General features: G+C 36.0%; 3 protein-coding genes, 1 non-coding gene and 1 pseudogene across 23 annotated transcripts; 4 read left to right on the top strand and 1 right to left on the bottom strand.

Annotated features, from left to right (window-relative positions):
• Positions 1-57: 57 nt before the first annotated feature.
• Positions 58-19,382, bottom strand: LOC109131410 (uncharacterized). 19 transcript variants are annotated; one of them, XR_015574706.1, is made up of 11 exons: positions 15,433-15,569; positions 11,204-14,385; positions 6,056-6,125; positions 5,504-5,660; positions 5,336-5,408; positions 5,024-5,143; positions 4,434-4,509; positions 2,536-2,671; positions 2,374-2,454; positions 2,198-2,293; positions 58-485 (listed from the first exon to the last, which is right to left on the bottom strand). XR_015574706.1 is itself a non-coding variant. In XM_087478692.1 (4 exons), exon 4 carries the CDS (start codon positions 14,379-14,381, stop codon positions 12,189-12,191), a length of 2,193 nt encoding a protein of 730 aa, XP_087334818.1. In that variant the 5' UTR covers positions 14,382-14,385; positions 18,212-18,642; positions 18,733-18,978; positions 19,270-19,382; the 3' UTR covers positions 9,649-12,188. The 19 variants fall into 19 exon arrangements, 2 of the variants coding, with proteins under 2 accessions (XP_087334818.1, XP_087334817.1); XR_015574718.1 differs by lacking the exons at positions 58-485; positions 2,374-2,454; positions 15,433-15,569 and adding exons at positions 1,158-1,556; positions 18,212-18,295; positions 18,395-18,413; XR_015574707.1 differs by lacking the exon at positions 58-485 and adding an exon at positions 1,158-1,556.
• Positions 1,418-3,955, top strand: LOC147932989 (replication protein A 70 kDa DNA-binding subunit B-like; annotated as a pseudogene). Its single transcript, XR_015573725.1, has 10 exons — positions 1,418-1,558; positions 1,639-1,903; positions 1,993-2,089; positions 2,177-2,301; positions 2,395-2,479; positions 2,552-2,679; positions 2,763-2,911; positions 3,039-3,162; positions 3,233-3,445; positions 3,542-3,955. The product of XR_015573725.1 is annotated as a replication protein A 70 kDa DNA-binding subunit B-like (transcript).
• On the top strand, positions 6,261-10,082 carry LOC147932988 (uncharacterized). Its single transcript, XM_087478693.1, has one exon. It carries the CDS (start codon positions 7,031-7,033, stop codon positions 7,955-7,957), a length of 927 nt encoding a protein of 308 aa, XP_087334819.1. The 5' UTR covers positions 6,261-7,030; the 3' UTR covers positions 7,958-10,082.
• On the top strand, positions 13,669-13,775 carry LOC147932987 (small nucleolar RNA R71). Its single transcript, XR_015576864.1, has one exon. It is a non-coding gene; the product is annotated as a small nucleolar RNA R71 (small nucleolar RNA).
• LOC104734087 (uncharacterized) lies at positions 16,088-17,804 on the top strand. The gene is given in 3 exon segments (XM_087477243.1): positions 16,088-16,847; positions 16,850-17,104; positions 17,227-17,804. Coding segments are annotated over 3 exon segments (1,593 nt in total).
• Positions 19,383-22,831: the final 3,449 nt, after the last annotated feature.

Genomic DNA, 22,831 nt, shown 5'->3' with positions numbered 1-22,831 from the left:
GTTTTCGACAACAACCATCTCGCAGCATTGTGATGAAGTAAGAGGGATTGATTCCAATTTCTCAAACAAAATATGAATTTCACACAGTCAAATCGACTTATACAGACTCCCTAATCACATTGTACATTGGTGAGTGTTTTTTTTATAATCAATTGATAACAGAGAAGGGAATCAGAAAGACCTAACCTGCTGATTCCAGCTCCATCATCACAGAAACAATAGAAGTTGAATAATTTGACAAAATTGAAAAATCAACAATGCAAATACAACACAGAAACGGAGAATCAGACTAAAAAATCTTAGAACTCTGTAATTAATCACACAAGGGAGAACAAAAATTTGCACAGACTTATGAAATACGAACACGAAGGAGAATCCTCAAGCCAATGAACCGTAATAGATCACTGCGATCTCTTCTTCACAGAGTCTCTCTCTCACTTCTTCTTCTTCACTTGACCGATCTCTTCAAGCAAAGTCAGAACAGCCTGCCATCGTGAGAGAGAGACGAGATCGGAAAAAAAAAAAATAATAAATAAATAATCCATCCAACCATGTAGTGACACGTGACTATAAGAGGCGACTCCAAAACCTCCTAAATAAGAGGTGATTCTTGTTATATTCACAATCTATATTAACATTTTTTAAGTACATTTTGGTTTATGCCCTTGAAGTTTATCTTATTTAATTTGTTTTTTTGCAACATTAACCCCTATATAATTTCCTAAAAGAACTATTCTAATTAATTTAATCCGAAGAGATTTTCCTAAAGTAACAATTCGAATTTAAACAATTAATGGAACTATAGGAATGGTTCAAATTAACCCCTACAGAATTTCCTTAAAGAACAATTCTACTTAATTAATCTCTAGAGATATTCCTAAACTAACAATTCGAATTTAAACAATTAATGGAACAATAGGAATGGTTCAAATTTATCAAAGATTATTGCCATAAACTATAGGTTGCCATCATTTGTACAATCGAGCATAAATGCGAAGAGATCGAGAATATTAATAGGTTGCCATCATTTGAGAGATCGACCATATCATTAAGATGTATTAAATAAGTTTTCATATGCTGAATGTAAATCAACCCACTTTGAGAAAGAAAATATTACAACCTCAAAGATTTTATGACTTAGATAACGAGAACCAAAGTTAAGGAAATCACAATGTTAGCAAATATATAACTTTGTACGCAAGCAATTCATTTATTTGTGTACATATCTTCTTTAGAAACTAAATATTGTTCTGCAATATTCTCACAACTCAAATAGGAATACATAAATTATTGCTTAAGGATCGTATAACTCCTTGCTGAGCAACCATTTCTCCAACTATAAATATCAATTTCTAAAGAGAAACACAACACACAATTCTTCACACCTACATCCGCATAGCTAAAAACATTGAGAGAAATGGCAGCAACATTCGCTTTTTTGAGAGACGTCCGCCCGTATAAGACCGCATGGCGAGTGCAAGTCAAAGTCCTTCACTCGTGGCGTCAATACACAAGCAGCACTGCGGAAACCCTGGAGCTGATCTTGGCTGATGAAACTGTAAGAATCAAATTATAGTTTCCATTATTTTAATTTCTTACTCACATGAATCTTACTATTATCTACTTTCATCATTTCAGGGAATGAAAATCCACGCATCAGTAAAAAAAGACTTGGTTACACGGTATGTTAACCATCTACCTATTGGTGAATGGAGGTTCATAGAGACATTTTCTCTAAGTCATGCCGGTGGACAATTTCGTCCCACAAATCATCTTTATAAGATGAGTTTTGTTAATGGGACTATGGTCACAAGAAGTGATCCTAAATCTGATTCCAACTTTCTAAGCTTGGTTAAGTTTGAGCAGATTAACAGAGATGATGTAAAGACCAACATGCTGATTGGTAAGTAATATATACAACACATACTGCGTCAATATATATATCGTTTTAGCAATGACTATTTCGTATTAACCCGCGAACAAAACTTATAGATGTGGTTGGCCAAGTTGTGAACATTGGTGAGATGGAGCATCCTGAAGTTAACAACAAGGCAACTTCCAAACTCGAATTCGAGTTGAGAGATGAGAGGTGATATCATGATTTTTGTCTCCTTTCTACTTATTTTTAAAATGTCTAAAACAAATCTCTTAACTACTTCACACCTCCTATTATTAGTGATGAGAGATTGTCGTGTACCTTGTGGGGTTCCTACGCTGACCGGCTTTACCAAGCCTGCAATGTAGCTAATGGTATCATTGTCGTCTGCGTCCTTAGGTTTGCCAAAATCAGATCCTACAAATGTAAAAACTGTCTACATTTAGTTAAAAGAAAAATATCACATGGTAGTTATTGCTAAATATTATATTATTAACTAGCGGTTATATCGTTTGCAGGGTTAAAGAGTGTCTCTAATGCATTTGAGGCTTCACAGCTTCTTATCAATCCAGCTTGGCCTGAAGTTGATGCTTTCACTCAAAAGTATGTTTTGCAATTATAATGATTTGTACAAATTACAACCAACATACAGTACTTACATGTCGTTATGCCCAGGCTGCCAGCTGATGGTCTCTCACTCACATTCCGTGAGAGTCCCGCGGTTCCAGATTGTCTCGAGGGAAGATGGTGATAGTAGTCAATATCCAAGGAAAACCATTGCCCTTCTTGTGGATTCTGTTGAGGTTTGTAACTCTAATTAGTACCAGATATATAACTTACTGAAAAATGTTTGGTTACTTTTTTGACAAAATTTTATTATTGCAAGATTGGCAAAATAAGAGTCATGTGCACCATCTATGCAATCGACACTGACTGGGCGTGGTATTACATTAGTTGCCGGAACTGCAACAAAAAGGTAACCCATATTCATACAGCCGCAGCCAATGGTGTCAATAGCATTGCCAAGAAGCCAAAGTTTGGTGTGACACATGCAAGACCGTGGTGTCCAACGTCATTGCAAGGTAAATTACAATCGAAAAGATGGATTTTCTTCATTACTCAATCACTACATAATATTAATCTGCTGAAATATTTGTTTCAGATACATGATTTATGTGAAGGTCATGGACAATACTGGAGAAACTAAGTTTCTTTTGTTTGATAGCATTGCTACTGAAATCATTGGAGAGTCTGCACCTTCGATTCTGGGGGGGTCATTGGATGAAGTAAGCTCTATATTTTTCATTCATCGTAACAAATATAACATTTACTAACTTTTTGAAACCTAAAAAACAGATTTCGGATCCTGAAGCTTTGCCAGAACCAATCAAAAACTTGGTTGGCAAGACATTTGTCTTCTTAGTCTGTGTGGAGAGAGAGAACATTTGGGAAGGAAAAGATTCTTACAGGGTTACAAAGTTGCTCTCTAAGGATGGATTACTTGCAGAAGAAAACATTGAAAATTCAGCTGACATTGTCAACACTGCTTCCATTGTCTCTGGTGACCAGGTATTAATCTAGAAAATCTCTATTACTATAATTATGGATTTAATTTTGTATCTACTTTAATATATATTTTGTGTTACTTGATTTTGGTTATTACAGGTTCCACTTGCATTGACTTATAGTCAAGAAACTAATGAGTCTAATACACCATCATCAAAGCGTGTTTATGCTCCTAATGTTGAGGGAAGTGATCAAGCATCTTCTTCGAAGAAGGTCTGTGTTAAACCCGGGGAGAATTCTGCTGAAGGATTTGGTGTGACTGCTGCTACACTAAGATTTGAAGACAATGTTACTGATGAGGATGTGGGGACTGAGTGTGTTGGTGTGAAGGTGAAAGATGCGAATGTGGATTTGAAGAAAATGAAGGGAGTGGACAATGGTACTGATGAGGATGTGGGGAAGGAGTGTGTCGGTGTGAAGGTGGATGATGCGAATGTTACCATGAAGAAAATGAAGGGAGTTAAGATCAAAGTTGAGAAGCGAGAGTTATTCGGAAGTTGTGTTTTTTATTAAGGTGGATTGGCATTTTTATTTAATTTCTGCTATTTCTATTTCAGTTTTTGTTTGGAGTTACTTTCTCCTTTCCTTTCAATAAGGAATGGTTAATATGCCATTCATTTAAGTATTATTCAATAATATTCCACCTTTATTTTTATATGTCTTAAGCGTATTCAATAAGTTTTATATCGAACAATAGTAAAGAAAAAAAAATTTGTCTTACTAACTGTTTTTGGTTGTTTAGTATATACATTATATATAATTAAAAATTTTACGTGTATAAATTTTTAATTTTAAACGTATTCAGACATTTAAAACTAATCTACATATAGATTGAAAACGAGAAGCCTGACCCATAGCTAATTCGATACTTCTTTATGCGTATTTTCAGTTACGGGTTAAAATTGTACCTTAAATGCTTATTTTCAATTACGGATTAAACGTGCATATCCTTAAATAATAAAAATTTACACATAAATAACCTAGAAATTACCTTGAACCCTTAATGGAGCAAAGATATTAGCATTTCTTGGTAGAATATGGTATCCACAATCCTTAATGTTAGTTGCCTTAAAAAAAAGAAAAAAAAAACAAATATGATAATCAGTGCAAAGGTCAGGACATTCAACACGCACAATATATTTTATGTTAACTCCAATATTTATTTTCCTAAAAACTACCAACTAATACTTGAAAATCTTAATAAATTGTAGAATGCATTTACTATTCTTTTAACTATGATGGAAATAAAAAAATGAGTAACAATATAAGATTTATTTCCTATTATAACCTGATCTCAGTAAATTTATTAAACTACTAAATATTCTTTTGAGTGTAAAGGAAATAAACAAAACGCTGAAAAACACCACCTTCCATAAAGATATACGATGGAAACTGTAAGGTTTAAATATTGGATTCTTTATCTCCCCTACTAATTATGTATATATAGCTATACATATATATCTATAAAGAAGTGTGTGTTGAATATAGATTATTTAAACCCGCAAATCTCCAACAAACACGATTATATTGATGCGTGTAAGCAATTTCACGCAACAAAAATGAAGAAAAAACTGGATTTACCTGATGAAAACTTGGAAAATTCAATGTCCGCAACCAAAAGAAGTCGTAGATCAGCAGATTTTTCTCCGGTACCAATAAATAGCTCCCCACTACCGCGATCAATTGAGAATATCTGTGTACCTGTAAATGAAACTTTCAACAGAGTCTTCAGAGATCTTACCAATTTTCAAGGGATGCATGATACAAACTACATATCCCCATCAAACAGTCATACAACAGTAAGAAATGGTTAGTTTAATCTACATTTTTGTCTGGATTGTTTGTTAAAGGCCAAATTATATTAGAATCTTCATTCTAAAACATCATACTTACATTACTAATACAGGATCGAAGGACTTGACTAAAAGTAAACTCTCATCCCATTCATTTAATCCGTTTCTCACACCTACAGGTAAAAAATGAAGGAATGGTTCATGTATTTTCACAACTACATATTGTATGAGTAGTATGCTTTCACGAACTATACAAAAACACACTTACAATGTACTATGGCGGATCTCAGGTGACACTCCGAAGTCAACCCTCACTTCACTTACTCATAACACCTATGGAGAAAACACATCATTTGGGAGTACTGTACTCAAAAACATCACTAATATGCCCTCCACTTATGGACAAAGATGTCATCCTGGATTCTCTGCATCAAAACGTGAGTCCTTCATTAGTATATGTTTCTAGCTTCATACTAATTAGTTAAACATATATAACGATTATAATACTAATCTATTTTCTGCAATAAAACCTCCAGTTCATCAATATACGGATACTACTTTGTCTATAAACAAACATCAACCATCAAATTATGTTCCATTTATGAAGGACTTCCCCGCTAGAAATTTAGCAACACAATTCACAAATGCTTCATCCTCTCATTGCTACCAAGGTATGTCATACTATCAGCAAGTTCTTACGATTTATGTGCCATCAATATTAACATTCCCCTAACTTTATTTATTAGGTCCAAGTGGTGATATAGAAGAAGAAAACGATGATGAGAGTAGCAATGATGACGAACCATTGGAAGGAGAATACCTTGACTGTTTCTCTGACGATGATGAAGTAGATCAAACTTACAACTATAGCACTGATGATGAGATAGAAACTGCACATGAAAACCCAAGAGGATTAGATATAGATTTGAATTTGCCCCCGATTTCAGAAGAAGACAATCAATTCCTATCTATGCTTGAGGAAAATCAACACCAGACTTGGGAGAAAACAAAGGCTACTATGGGAGTCGCAACTAGCAAAACATCATCACGTGTTAAAAAAAAAACAACTGAGACTTCTACCTCAAAACAAATCAAACCAGGTTAACATTCTACCACTAAATGTTATAAATCTGTATTTGTGCTTTAATTGTAAAACTAAAATAGACTATTTCAAATTTTTAGGTTATCTTGATCATGGTGATCCAACACTTAAGTGTAAGTATTGTGGCGCATTGATGTGGTATGAAGAACGTCTAAACAAGAGGAGAAAACAAAAAAACTCGGTGTTTAGTCTTTGTTGTGGTCAAGGGACAGTTAAACTACCATTTCTAAAAGAATCTCCTGATATTCTTATAGACTACTTCATGGTAATGACGGCCTAAGCAAGAATTTTCGCCAAAACCTCAGACTTTATAATATGATTTTTGCTATGACTTCTCTTGGTGGTAAGATAGATCGATCTATTCCTAAAGGGCATGGACCAAATATGTTTCGTTTGCAAGGAGGAAACTATCATAGAATAGGAAGTTTGAAGCCAAATGAGGGTGATTTTGCAAAGTATTCACAACTATATATAGTGGACACAGAAAATGAAGTAGAGAACCGAGCGACTGTTATTGAGTAAGTTTTTTAATAATTACATCTCAATTGCAACTTTTTCCTATTTCCTGATATAGATTTGCTGTATCACAACAAAGATTAATATTTGTTTCTTTTTCTCGTGCTCAGTAAGTGTAAAAACTCAGAAACTGGAAATTGAAAACCGAAACTGAAGAAGGAAATCATCGAAGCATTAATGAAAATGCTGAATGACGTTAATCCGTATGTGAAAAACTTCAGGACAGCAAAAGATAGGTTTCAAACAGACCAAGAACAACCTTTTCATATGAGAATTGTTGCTGACCGTGTTGGAGTTGATGGAAGAACTTACGGTATGCCTACAGCATCAGAGGTTGCTGCACTAATACCCGGTGATTTTAAAAGAGAAATGCCTTCACGTGATATAGTTATAGAGGAAAAATCTACTGGTCACCTAAAGAGGATAAGTGAAGTTCATATCTCATATTTGGCACTACAATATCCGCTAATTCTTTGTTATGGTGAAGATAGTTTTAGACCTGGCATCGAAAAATGTTTTAAAGGAGCAAACAACACCAAGAAGAAAAAGAAGTGTATTAGTATGAGACAGTGGTTCGCATTCCGGATTCAAGAAAGGGATAACGAGTGTCATACGCTTCTACAGTCAAAGAGGCTATTCCAACAATTTTTGTGTGATGCTTACACAACCATTGAAACAAATAGGTTGAATTATATAAAGTTCAATCAGTCAAAGAAGCGATGTGAGAACTACAACAACATAAAAGAAGCTGCTCAATCAGGAAACACCACTATGAGTCAACAAGGGAATCAAATTAATATTCCAACTTCCTTCACTGGTGGACCTCGGTATATGGTTCAAAGTTATTATGATGCTATGGCCATATGTAAACATTATGGATTCCCTGATCTATTTATTACATTTACGTGCAATCCTAAATGGCCAGAGATAACAAGATATGTAACAGAACGGGGGTTGACTTCTGATGATAGACCTGACATCGTTGCAAGGATTTTCAAAATAAAGTTGGATTCTCTAATGCATGATTTAACAGAAAAGCATTTGCTTGGCAAGACAGTTGCAGGTACTATATTTATCATCCTTTCATTTATTTTGGTAGTTTGATAATATTGATGATTATATTAAATAGTGGACGATTGTACATTTGCAGCTATGTATACTGTGGAGTTTCAGAAAAGAGGGCTTCCACACGCACATATCCTCTTATTCATGGACCAGAAAAGTAAACTACCAACAGCTGATGATATAGACAAAATGATATGTGCAGAGATTCCAGTTAAAGAAAAATATCCCGAGCTTTATGAGGTGATTAAAGATTGTATGATTCACGGTCTATGTGGTGCAGCTAATAGGAGTTCGCCATGTATGGTGGCTGGAAAGTGTTCTAAGCTATACCCAAAAAAGCATGAAGACATCACGAGGGTTGGAGAAGATGGTTATCCTATCTACAGGAGGCGTCGTACTGAACTGTTTATTGAGAAGGGTGGTATTAAGTGTGATAATAGGTATGTTGTCCCTTATAATTCCAAGTTATCAGTTCGCTATAGAGCTCACATCAACGTGGAATGGTGCAATCAAACCGGTTCTATTAAATACTTATTCAAATATATGAACAAAGGTCTGGACCGTGTTGTTATGGTTGTTGATCCTCTTAATCCGGCACAAACTCCTACTATGACCACTACCAAACCAGGAGAAGAATCTACTGAAACTGAGAAACCAAAAAATGAAATCAAGGATTGGTTTGACTGCAGGTTAGTCTTCTAATTTTAAAACCCGTGTAATGCAATTCTCATTTCAAAACTTTATTCTAACCATGGTATTTGATTTTGGAAAACCTTTAGGTATGTCTCAGCTTCAGAGGCTATTTGGAGGATTTTCAAGTTCCCAATCTAGTATAGAACAACACCAGTACAAAGGTTATCCTTTCCTGACGAGGGAAAGCAACCTGCTTATTTTGAGGAAGACGATGAAATTGACACAGTTTTGGAACGAGTGGCAAATCAAGATTCTATGTTTATGGCTTATCTCACTCTAAACAGAATAAATGCGGTTGGAAAAGATGGAAAACATGCAAGGGAGTGATCAACAGGTCAATTAAAACCTAATGTGTACTCCACCACGATCTAGTGGTATCGTTGTAACACTTCAGGATCGAATCCACAGAGACCAAACAATTGCACTAAGAAATTATCAAGATCAAGTATAGCTAAGACAATGGAAAAGTTTGTGAAATCAAGTAACTATCTAAAAACGGAAAAGTAAACAAGTTGTTTTGAATCAAAAAGGAAACATTGGGCGCAGGGAATCAGTTAGGGGACATGACCACGAAATTAGATGATAAATTGGGATAGCATTAGACACCGTTCTAGAACTCAAATCACAGTTGTAAAGCTAACCTACTTTCGCAGCATTAACTATCTATGCAATGAATTCACTAAACCCTAAACCGTCGTTTGGATCTAACAAACCAAGCAAGCAATAATAAGTTCAAGTTTGATCTGTTCACAAGGTGCCTTAACTTCAACTTTCGTTGGCTAAGGATCACCTTGCTCACCTATGTTCTTTCAAGCAATTCAACAACACTTTTGGTGCCCCGATGAATTAAACCTAAGATCTTAATCTAGGTGATCAATCTAGCTTAAGCATTAAGAACAACTATAGATGAAGAACAATAAGATCAATCCCTAATCTAACAAATCTAGCATCAATAAATCATAAAAACCCTTTCTGAAACCCTAAACCCAACAGTGAAACTACTCAGCCATAGAGAAACAGAAACAGCAAATCAAAGATGAAGAAAGCATAATTGAATTGCAAAAGAATAGAAAATAGGGTTTAGAAATCTTCTCCAAAGTGTCAAGGAGGATTAGAGATCTTCTCCCTTTGCTCTTAATACAAAATAGTCTCAGAAAAATAAAGCTTATGTCTCTGGAGGCCGTGCCTCTAACTTAAATATCAAAATAAAACCCTAAAAGTCGGTTTAAAACAAAAAAAGGAAAACTTGCATCGGGGACTGGATTGGTCGATCTCGAAAGGATCAGTCGATCCGGAACGTATTTCTGCTCTCACTCCATCTGCCTTCTAGCTCGATCAGTCTTCAACCAATTGGCTCCAGATGCATGTTTTCATCCCGAAAACGCTCAGATTCCTTCCAAAGTCACCTAGGACCTGTAAAGACTCACAAAAGACAAAAAGGACTCTAAAAGCACACTTGGACCTAAGAAAAGACTCAAAACAATCCTAAAAACTATAGTTAAAACCCTATAAAATACAGACACATCAATTCCCCCGGACTTGAATCTTTGCTTGTCCTCAAGCAAGAACAGACAAAAACTCAAGAATAGAGAAAAGGTTTGAAAGTGGAAACTCACATATTCTTGGGAACCTCTTCTTTACACTCTTCATCAAATCAAATTAAGAACTACTTTCTGTACTCTGCCCATGATTAGGATCAACACTCCCTACTCTGATCTCCACAGCCTCAGTGAACCTTCGGTCTCCCCATCGTTGTCTCTCTACATCAGATTAGTAAAAAGGTGCGGTCTTACCATGGGAGTATCGATCATTGAACTGTTGACTCCTTCAACCTCTTATCGCCCAAGACTTCCTTCATATGCTCCCTTTCCTCTCTCTTTTCTCACTTCCAAAGGATTGATTTCTCCCTAATTTTCTAGGGTATCATTTTATTTTTTTTATCAATCCTTGGCTCTTTTCTTGTGGACAGGTTTCCATGAGTTCCGAAGGATGCTTGGGTTTACGCACAACCCTCGGTTCACTTCTTTTATTACCTATATCCTTTTCTTCTTTCTCCTTTTTTTTTTTTTACTGAGTACTGAAGGGAAGAGAGAGGGGGTGCATACTTTGTGAGGAGATGCACGTCTTGTAAGGCTTGAAGGGAGGAGTCTTGTCCGATGTATACCAAGCCCCAAGGTAAGAAATTAAATCCGGTTAAGTCTTGTCAAAGCTAGAGACAACTTCTGGTTCAACTTAGTGTTCTCTTTGGCGAGTGTCTTTTGGGGCGTGTTGAGACTGCTCATGTTCATTCCAAGCTTCATTCCAAATTAGAGGTACAAAAGCAATCATAAGAGTGTTAGTTCAAAGCAAAAGATTCCTGGAAATGATCATAGTTTCCCAATTTTTGACTCAATAAAATAAAAAAAATGACTCAAATAAAAGAAAAATTCAAAGTAAACAACCAAAGAAAACGACATCAGTAACTTGGAGACATCCCTCCCCCGGACTTACTTCACACCGTCCCGGTGTGAAAGCAAAGCCAAGAAAAAAAATGAATCCGAGAAAGAAAATAAGAAAAGTGAAAAAGAAAAAGAAAGGAAAAGAAGCAAAAACCGGTGATCTCGCATCTAGTGTTGGAGTGGTGTTGGCAAGGGTGGTGACGGAATCGACCAATCTCAGGGTGGGATCGACCGATCTGCAACATTATTGAACTTGGAGATACCCACAGCAAACCAACGGGATTGGTCGATCTTTAAGGAGGATCGATCGATCCAAAGCTCCTGGAACAAAAAAAAAATTCGTATCTTCTGCATTTGGAACCTATTCCTGAAAACACTTAACACCATACGTGATTTCACCATAATAAATCCTAAAAACAAAACCAAAATCCTAAGATAAATAAAAATAAAAGGGTAAGCCAGCACAAACCCCATGGGTTGCCTCCCATAAGCGTTTGTTTAAGGTCTATAGCTTGACCGTGGTTTCAGGCGTCAAGTGATGGGAGGATGAGAACTCATATCAGAACAAGCTCTCCAATTCGTCAGCTTAAGCTCCAAAGTTTTTTTCAGCATACCATCCATTGCTTCTTGGCCTTTTTCTTTAAACTCCGGAGTAAGGATGGCTTTAACTTTAGAGAAAGGCCGAGATATTCCTTTGCACTTCACCTTGTACTCAATGGTGTCTTTAACATATTTCTGGGGTACCAAGGTTATGTGAAGATCTGGTATTACTCTCTCTATCTTTGGCTTATCTCTCTTCTTAACCCTCTTAGACCTTTTCTCAGAAGAATGAGTGTCTCCATCCAGGACTTTGTTGACCTCATTCTTATCACCATTCTCTCCCATTGTCATGACATCCACCTTCTTCTCATGTTCTACGACTAGACAAGAGCCATGTCGTACAGCTTCATTTGCAGTGATTGCGTTGTAGAAGACTTTATCATCAATGTTAGAGAAAGTGATCCTCTTATTAGGCAAGTCAACAACTGCTCCCACTGTTGCTAGGAAAGGTCTCCCAAGAATCAAAGGCATAACAGAACCTTTGCTCATTTCCACAACATGAAAATCAGTAGCAACCAAGCAATTCCCAACTCGAACATCTAAATTGTTAATGAAGCCTTGTGGAGTTGCGGGACAGCATTTGCAAACGTGAGAGAGACCTTAGAAGCCTTCATATCATCAATCTCCAATCTCTCTGCAATAGCCTTAGACATTACGTTCACACTGGATCCAGTGTCACAAAGGGAATCCTCAAAGTTCACTCCTAAGATGGAGCATGGAACAACAAATTTTCCTGGATCTTCTAACTTGGGTAGTCTTTTCAAAGATGGAGCATGAATGCTCTTCTCTCTAGCCAAAAACGCCTTAACCTCCACCAAATCCTTTTCTTCAACCACAACATCATTGTAAACCTTCTTAAACAAAGAGATATGATTTACTGCCTCTGCAAAGGGAATGTCAGTGATGAACTCACTTATAGCTTCTTTGTACCGACCATACTTCTTTTCATCAAGAGGTTTCTTCTCATGTCTTCTTGGAAAAGGAATTTGTGGCCTATAGGGCTTTGGTTCCGCAAGAATTGATTCCTTGGTATCTGCATCAGGAACAACTGAGCTGGGTTTTCCCATACCTGCAATAGGGACCGACTGGTCTGGACGTGGAGCGGTCGATCTAGGACTTTGTGAAACTGGTTCTGCGTCATCGACGGGATCGGCTGGTCTAGTCACAGGATTGACCAATCCCGTCTCTGCGGAATCCAAACATGAGTTGATCACAACACAACTCAGCCCATCTTCAATCCCACCATGGAGTGTTATAGCATTGCATGACTCTTTGTTCTTAGAGCTAGAAGAAATAGCAGAGACTCTCTTATCAATGGAATCAACACGTGAACTCAACCTCTCAAATTTCCCATTCAAATCATTGAACATGCTATCAATCTTGACATTAATCTCAGCAGAACTTTTCTTATGGCCCTCCAACAGTGCTTGCATCATCAATTCAAGTTTGTTATCTTGTGGAGCTGCAGATGGTGTGTGGTATCCTTGGACATTTGAGCTATTAAATCCAGCACCTTTGTTCAGAAATACTTGTGGGAAGTTACCTTGTTGATTATGTGGAGGATACAGCTGATCTTGAGGATTCTCGACATTAGTGCTTCTGTAGGAGAGATTAGGATGATTTCGATAATTCTGATTAAACCCATGATTCTGATAGTTTCCTTGTCCTCCTACATAGTTCAGCTCCTCTGTCCCCTCAAAACCTGAATTTACTCCAACTTGCTGATACGCACCTGTCTGCCCGTCGAACATGTTGACAGCTTGCTGATCTCTCTTCAAAAGAAGGTCCACCTTGGCAGTGAGACTTTTAATAACATCTGTATTCATGGAGCCAACAACACGCACAGAACGATCATACTCATGGCTATGATTGCTGTTACTCGCTGCAAGGTTTTCGATCAAGAGGTTTGCTTCAGCGGTAGTGTTAGAAGAAAAATCTCCTCTGCTGGCAGTATCGAGTGCCATCTGGTACTTCTGGTCAATTCCTCCATAGAAGATGTTCATAAGATTCTCTTGTGAAAAGCCATGATGAGGACAGTCCCTCATATACTCCTTGAATCTCTCCCACGCTTCACAAAAAGACTCTGTACCACCTTGTGAGAAGGTAGTGATCTTGCTCCTTAACATAGCTGATCGTGACTTAGTGTAGAAGTGGTTCAGAAACTGTGCTCTACACTGTGCCCAAGTGGTAAGTGATCCTCGGTCCAAAAGATTTAGCCATCTCAAAGCCTTATCTCCTAAAGAGAATTGGAACAAAGTCAACATGAGATAATCATATGGAACTCCATTAGACCTTGTCGTACTAGCCAATCTCTCAAAAGCTTCAATATGGTCCAGAGGGCTCTCTGATGCTAATCCATTAAACACACGGTTCTGGACCAAATTGATCAGACTATGCTTGATCTCATAGTCTTGTGTCGCAGGAGCAGGAGGTTGAATCGCAGACCGATTCGCAAATAGCCTGTTGTGAGCATCTTCGTCCCTCAAAGTAGTTCGTCTTGCTGGTGGGTTCAGCTCAGCCGCATTCTGCCCTTGTGGAACTTGTATTTGTGGTGCAGGAGGAGGAGGCGGAACAAGAACCTCTTGAGGGTTAGGTTGACGAATTTCAGCGTTGTTTGTGTCGTCCATAGTGTCTGACCGGGCTTTTGCTTTTCGGTTCTCTCGTTCAAGCTGTGCTAACTCTCCGTTTGGCAGATTACGCAAATCAGTAGGCTTGTGGCTTCTTGTTTGCATGCACCTGAAACACAAGAGAAAGAACACAAGAACTAATTAGTAAATAAAAAATACAATAAATCTTAGACTAAATTTAAATCTAGAATCTCAATGGCAACGTTCGATCCCCGGCAACGGCGCCAAATTGATCAACAGGTCAATTAAAACCTAATGTGTACTCCACCACGATCTAGTGGTATCGTTGTAACACTTCAGGATCGAATCCACAGAGACCAAACAATTGCACTAAGAAATTATCAAGATCAAGTATAGCTAAGACAATGGAAAAGTTTGTGAAATCAAGTAACTATCTAAAAACGGAAAAGTAAACAAGTTGTTTTGAATCAAAAAGGAAACATTGGGCGCAGGGAATCAGTTAGGGGACATGACCACGAAATTAGATGATAAATTGGGATAGCATTAGACACCGTTCTAGAACTCAAATCACAGTTGTAAAGCTAACCTACTTTCGCAGCATTAACTATCTATGCAATGAATTCACTAAACCCTAAACCGTCGTTTGGATCTAGCAAACCAAGCAAGCAATAACAAGTTCAAGTTTGATATGTTCACAAGGTGCCTTAACTTCAACTTTCGTTGGCTAAGGATCACCTTGCTCACCTATGTTCTTTCAAGCAATTCAACAACACTTTTGGTGCCCCGATGAATTAAACCTAAGATCTTAATCTAGGTGATCAATCTAGCTTAAGCATTAAGAACAACTATAGATGAAGAACAATAAGATCAATCCCTAATCTAACAAATCTAGCATCAATAAATCATAAAAACCCTTTCTGAAACCCTAAACCCAACAGTGAAACTACTCAGCCATAGAGAAACAGAAACAGCAAATCAAAGATGAAGAAAGCATAATTGAATTGCAAAAGAATAGAAAATAGGGTTTAGAAATCTTCTCCAAAGTGTCAAGGAGGATTAGAGATCTTCTCCCTTTGCTCTCAATACAAAATAGTCTCAGAAAAATAAAGCTTATGTCTCTGGAGGCCGTGCCTCTAACTTAAATATCAAAATAAAACCCTAAAAGTCGGTTTAAAACAAAAAAAGGAAAACTTGCATCGGGGACTGGATTGGTCGATCTCGAAAGGATCAGTCGATCTGGAACGTATTTCTGCTCTCACTCCATCTGCCTTCTAGCTCGATCAGTCTTCAACCAATTGGCTCCAGATGCATGTTTTCATCCCGAAATTGCTCAGATTCCTTCCAAAGTCACCTAGGACCTGTAAAGACTCACAAAAGACAAAAAGGACTCTAAAAGCACACTTGGACCTAAGAAAAGACTCAAAACAATCCTAAAAACTATAGTTAAAACCCTATAAAATACAGACACATCAGGGAGCTTACTTATGCGCAAATCCCTGCTTATTTTAAATGATGATTAGATTTTTGTTTGAAGCGAGTCAATGGTGTTTTGGTGAATATTTGAGAAACTTCTTCTCAATGATGCTACTGTCTGATTCTCTTTCTAGACCAGAACACGTTTGGAACGAAACGTGGGAGCTGTTAGCAGAAGGGATTGAGAAAAAGAAGCAAGAGGAATATAACAATCCAGGTTTGTTATATTAAACTTTGGCAATATCTATAGTCCCGTTAACATCGATTTCCCAAGTTTCTTATCTTTCAAATTTCTGATTTTAATATTTCTCTGTACAGATCTTAATTTGTCGGAATCTGATATCAAGAACTATACTCTACAAGAGATTGAGAAAGTTATGCTTTTTAATGGAGGATCCCTTATGGAAATAGACAATTTCCCAAAGCCAACTAGAGAAGGTATTGATAACTCGAACCGCTTGATTGTTGATGAGAGGAGGTATAACCGTAGTTATTTGAAAGAAAAACATGATGAATGGATAGAGATGATGACAGCAGAGCAGCGAGGTATATACAATGATATAACTGATGCAGTTTTAAAGAATTTAGGGGGTGTATTTTTTGTATATGGCTTCGGAGGAACTAGTAAAACTTTTATGTGGAAGACACTATCAGCTGCTATTAGGTCTAGAGGAATGATTGTTCTTAATGTGGCATCAAGTGGCATTGCTTCTTTGTTATTGGAAGGGGGTCGGACTGCGCATTCTCGGTTTGCAATTCCTATCAACGTAAACGATTATACCCTTTGTCGTATAAAGCCTAATTCTGATCTTGCGAACCTAATAAAAGAAACATCTTTGATTATTTGGGATGAAACACCAATGATGAGCAAGTATTGTTTTGAGTCTTTGGATAGAAGCTTTGCTGATATTATGGGGAACATAGACAACAAAGTGTTTGCAGGAAAGGTTGTTGTTTTTGGAGGTGACTTTAGGCAAGTGCTTCCTGTAATCAATGGAGCGGGTCGGGTAGAAATTGTTATGTCAGCTCTAAATGCCTCTTATCTTTGGGATCATTGTAAAGTGCTTAAGTTAACTAAGAATATGTGTTTGCTAACCAACAATTTGAGTGTTGATGAGGCTAAAGATATTGAAGAATTTCTGACTGGCTATTAGCTGTTGGTGATGGTAGGATTTCAGAGCCTAACGACGGTGAGGCAATCATTGATATTCCAGAGGAGTTTCTGATAACTGAAGCAGATAATCCAATAGAAGCAATTAGTCTGGAAATTTATGGGAATCTAGCATTGTTAGGAGATGTGAATGATCCTAAATTTTTTCAAAGCAGAGCCATTTTAGCCCCAACCAACGAGGATGTCAACACTATCAATCAGTATCTCCTCGAGAAGTTGGACAGTAAGTATTCTTTTAAACGAGTTATATTCATATATTTTTATATGTTTAGGTCTTAATGATGTCAATTTTTGTGTCAAATGATTAAGTTGTAACGACTTGGAATTTTTTTCAATGACGGACAGGTGAAGAGAGGATTTATTTAAGTGCTGATAGCATTGACCCTACTGATTCAGATTCTTTGTCGAATCCTGCGATTACACCAGATTTTTTAAACAGTATCAAGATATCGGGCTTGCCAAAACATGATTTACGTTTGAAGATTGGTGCTCCGGTTATGCTGCTTCGTAATATTGATCCTAAAGGTGGGCTATGTAATGGAACCAGGCTTCAAATTACACAGATGGCAAATCATGTTTTGGAAGCAAAAGTAATCACAGGAGATAGAGCAGGTGATATTGTATTGATTCCTAAGATTGATCTAACACCTTCGGATACAAAGTTGCCTTTCAAAATGCGTAGAAGACAGTTTCCAATCTCCGTTGCATTTGCGATGACTATAAACAAAAGTCAAGGCCAATCACTAGAGAAGGTGGGACTTTATTTGCCAAAACTGGTGTTCTCTCATGGTCAGCTCTATGTTGCTTTATCTAGGGTTACTTCTAAGAAAGGGTTGAAAATTTTGATCGTTAACAAGGAAGGAAAGATCGAAAGACAAACTACTAATGTGGTTTTCAAAGAGGTGTTTCAGAATTTGGATTAAAAATGAAGTTCACTACTAGAAACGTTTACTTGAAGTCAGGTATGTTTACTTTACTTTGTTGTAATTCATTCATTCTATATTTCAAACAGAAATTTTCTAATCATGACATGTTTCATCTATGACAGTCTACATAACTTATTTGCAAGGGGAGAAAAAGAAGGAAATTGTCTAACTGTTCTCAGTTACTAGATATTAAAAGTCTACCAAACAAACAAGGATTTTACTCTAGATTTTAAAAGTTTTATTTACTTATATTGTTTTTAATTTCCAAATGACTATAATCCGTCTATGATATGGTTTTAATGGGTTTATCAGTGTCCAACTTACTAACTAATTTAGACGGAATATTAAAACAGACTAACACCTATTAAAGTTTCGCAATAGATAGAAAGACAGTAATAACTTACAAGATGGTTTGAAGAACAGACAAATATTGTACCCAATTCCTGCTAAGGGTTTGTTACACGCATTTCAGTATGGAATAAAAACCTGCAAGAGGAATCTACCATTAGTTACTTTTACATTTAAGTTATTAGTCAAAAAATTGAATGGAATAGTAAGAGAGTGAACTGGAACTTTGGGACTTATCTTTTCTCTATAATGTTCTCAATTAAGAGAGATGCGTTTTAGTCATATCTTTTAATTCATGCTTCTGCTAATAATGTTAAGTACCATTAACAAAAATCTGCAAAAGAAATCTACCTGAAGTCAATTCTAACAAAGATGTCAATGAGAAATATAAATTGAGTACAAATATATAAAATCTGGGCTTAGTCACTTATCTTTTATCCTTGATTTTCTCTTGACACATTCACTATTTAAATCATAGAACAGCTACCTGAATATATAAAAGGTGTTAAACCAAAATTACCTATAACTTAAAATAAAATATCACAGTTGGAGAATTATGAAAATAACATCGAAATACCTTATCTCTTTTAATGATCCTCAGATCTGTTCATTAATCATATATTGCTGTAAATGATTAACCCGTGAAGATGAAAACAACACAAAGTAAACTGCAAGAGAAACGGTTGGACTGCGTCAGTTTTGTGGAAGATAAAACCGTCGAGCAAAAAGGAACAGTAAGGTTAGTCTCTTATCTTTTGTCGACAATAATCAACCGTAGTACACCCTTGAATTCATAGTTTCCATACATGACCAGCGAGATCGTCTCCGATATTTAAAAAACAAAAAAAAAATATAGTCAATTAAGGAGATGAGTCACATATGGTAAAAATTAATCAGACAAATACTACGAATCACAATATCAGATTTGTTTTGTAGTAATTGGGAATCTCGATTCAGCTAAAATTAGCCCAAACTCATATATGAATTCATCCATAAACATAATCAAATAGACGGAAGCGGAAGTGAAAAAAAAAATTGGGAAACCTAGATCTGTCTGTAATCATTGAAGACAAAGGATCAAAGGAGAAAATTAACTAATTGAAATCCGACATACCTTCATATTTCATCACAAATCTTCATCGGCATGAGATATCCGGGTATAAAAAAATGATGAACAACAGCCGATAACCTCTTCAGTTTTTTTTTTTCTTTTAATCCTATCCCTATTTTGTTATATTGTTCATTAGAAATTTAAGTAAACATTTTAATGGGCCTTACGATATACTAATAGGCCTCAAAATAACTATCCTTTCGTATAATTATAAATGTTTACACGTCCAAAATAATTATCCTTTCGATATACTAATGGGCTACCACACTTGCCTTTTTAATTACTTTATAGATACACTAAATTTAAACCTTTTGAGTTTACATAACTGTACAACACCAAAAAAAAATGTAAGAAAATGAACACAAGAGTAAAATGATGTTAGCTAAAAAAATATGTTTCATTTTATTTTATAAGTGTTAGTGTATCCTTTGATTATACTAAGTTTAAATTTTGTGTTTTATCTTCATTCAATTTTATTACATTATGCCCTCAAATTTGTATAATTGACCAGAGTTTACACACATTATATATTAACAAAATTCATATTCAAGATACAGATTTACCCCCGGTACACCGCGGGACAATGATTTCTGTTGACAAAAAAAAGTTACATGTAACTGAATTCTAATTCTTAAAAAAATAATGTCATAAAAATAAACAACAAACAACATCAATTTTAATTTAATTTAATTATAAAATAAAATATAGGCCCGCGGTGTACCGCGGGTTAAAATCTAGTTTTTGATTTAATTTTAATTACCTTTGGCATAAGAGTCCCACCTAAAAGTCGCCGTTGGAGATGCCCTAACATGTGATTTTATTTTGTTTTTTATTTGACTAAAACGACGTCGTCTTGATTTTATCTGCATATATGGATTCCAAACGGCAATATTAACATAGTTACTAATTAATCAATGTTTTTGTATATTGTAGCACAAAATCATAAGTCCGGGTATGAAATTCAAAAAATTTTAAAATCAGTGTATGTTTTCGCATAGTCAATAGTTCGATGTATGAATCGAACATATTGAAATTGTCCAGGTATGTAAAAGCCATTTTCCCGTAAAACAAATCATATATTTGACATTTCTAGGCATATTTTATACAGGGTAATTAATGGTAGTTTGATCCGGGTAGTGTTTTTTTTTTTTGTCAACAACAGATCAGCTCAAACGAGCCAATTGGGTGGGAAATTGTTTACAAACAGAATATGATGCGGAGATGTACGCGCTTGGCGTGCCAAAGAATCCGCACTTACATTAGCATTTCTTGAAACTAAAGATAAAGAGAAAGAAGAAAATTCCTCCCTATCAATCCTGATGTCGTCGAGATATGCCGAGAACGCTGGCCAGTCGGAAGGAGAAGACACCATCTTCACCAAATCTGAACAGTCTGTGTAGAAGGCCACCTCTCTGAAATCATGGCCGATCATGCAGCGCATCGCCCAAAGGAACGCTTCAACTTCAGCATGTAGAGGAAACAAACTTCGCCTAAAATTCGTGGCTACCAACAACGGCGATGGAGTCTGGATCGAGGTACAGCACCATCCAGCACCGGCAAACGGATCACCAGCCTTCCAAGATCCATCTATGAAGCAGCGATATCCTGAAAAACCGTTGGGAGGGGAGCAGTAGCCCCCTTAACTGGGATCCTTGGAATGACAGGGTTAGAAGGAAGAGTCTGTTGATCGACCTCTACCTGAGCCTGCTGCCACGCTGAAGCTTCGCCCTCTGCTCTCCTAACAATATCCTCTGGCCGCTCCACAATATTCTCATAAACGCGTGCATTCCTTGCTTTCCAAATATACCACATAATCCAAGGGAAAGCCGCAACTTGAGCCGATCAGGGTAGTGTTTTTCATGTGTTTTTTACATTGGAGAGATGATCAAGAAGAACGATCGAGTAAAAAATGTTTTGAGAAGCTATTGCTTCTTGATCAGAACCTTTATAAACTTGCCGTGAAGTTTATAGCCTGGAGTACAAGGACATGGTACTTTATATTCTCACAGTCCAAAGAAAGAAATCGACAAACTTGATTTTGCATCCATGATGGTAAACAGTAAAATGATTTTATTTTATTCGAAGGACTTGTATGAATAAATTGTTTGAAAACAATAATGAACCAAAATAAAAGAAGATAAGAACACTAAATTATACAAAATTTCAATTCACAAGGAGATTGTGGAACATCAGCAGGGACGGAAGGAAGTATTGCTCGAGTATTGATAGATCATTATAAGGAAGTAAGTATTGCTCGAACAATATTCCTAGTTCATCTCTAGTATTAAATTGTAGTAGCTGCTTGGAAGCAACTCTCGCCACGTTTTCCTGACACTCGAGCTCTTGTTGCAGCTTGGATTTCTCCTCATTGAGCAAAGACATAGTGATTGGTAAGTGGTAACTTTGCTTCTATATATGTGGCCTAAGATATCGATTTCTTTCTGGACAAGGTTTATATGGTCCTTGATGTAACTGATCGCTTCAAAAATACCCATCCCCTCAATGGAAATCATCCTACAAAAGGAAATCAGAGTTTTAAAAAAAATAAAAATCTTACGAGATTTGAGGAAAAAGTAATAACCATGTTCCCATATATTGAAAATCATAATTTTACCTAATCGATTAATGTTCACTTTGATTCTCTTGTCTTGATGGAGAAGATTTTACTTGCAGATCCTCGAAAATAGAAAATACTAGGTTCGGACCCGCACATACGTGCGGGATTAATTTCAAAACTAAGTTTTTAATCAGGTTTGCAATATATTAGATATATACGGATTATCTTTGTAAACAAATTTTTAGGAATGTTATTAAAATTCATAATCGAACCTCATACCAATTTAGTATTCGATTTGATTTTAACCGGTTTAGACACAAAATGATCGGATTTGTTTTGTTATGAGCAAAAACAAATAAATCTAAAAAAATAGTAAGAGAAAGTAGTATATCTATTTCGGGACATAAATCCATCTCATCACATATATATCTATGTTTTCCATCTCATAACCGTGATTTTAATAATAGTTTTGTTTGAGATTATAAATTTTAATTTGAGAATATCTAACCGTGATTTTTGTTCGCTTTCGGAATTTAAATCAAATTTCTTGTTTAGATATTCTTTAAAATCTCTAAAATTTGATAATATATTAATTTTGAAATTAAAAAACTATTGATATACGGTAGTCCTATGTATTAGGAAATGATATATGAAATACTGAAAATTAGGATTTTTTAATATATAGATATTTTATTATTAAAAATAGATTCGGATTGCACACATACGTGCAAATAATGTTTGTTAAATATTTATTTAGTATAACATACATAATTTCAATGATATTTGGTTTACTTTCAATTCAGAATAGACACAAATGAATGATATTTTTTTTTTATTATTATCAGTAAAAAGATAACTACGTAAAAAGACAATGAGGAAAAGTAATCTTGTCCTACGCATGATCAAAACTAAATTGTAACCGTATTCAAATCATAACCGGACTGTTAAGCGTAAATATATAGTTATAATTATATTAAATATAACCGTTAATTAACCGCTATCAAAATT

This window comes from Camelina sativa, chromosome 12 (genome assembly GCF_030686135.1).
Source record: "Camelina sativa cultivar CO46 ecotype springtype chromosome 12, ASM3068613v1".
NCBI classification, from domain to species: Eukaryota; Viridiplantae; Streptophyta; class Magnoliopsida; order Brassicales; family Brassicaceae; genus Camelina; species Camelina sativa.
The sequence above is the reverse complement of the archived record's forward strand: the minus strand, read 5'-3'. Positions and strand labels throughout refer to the sequence as shown.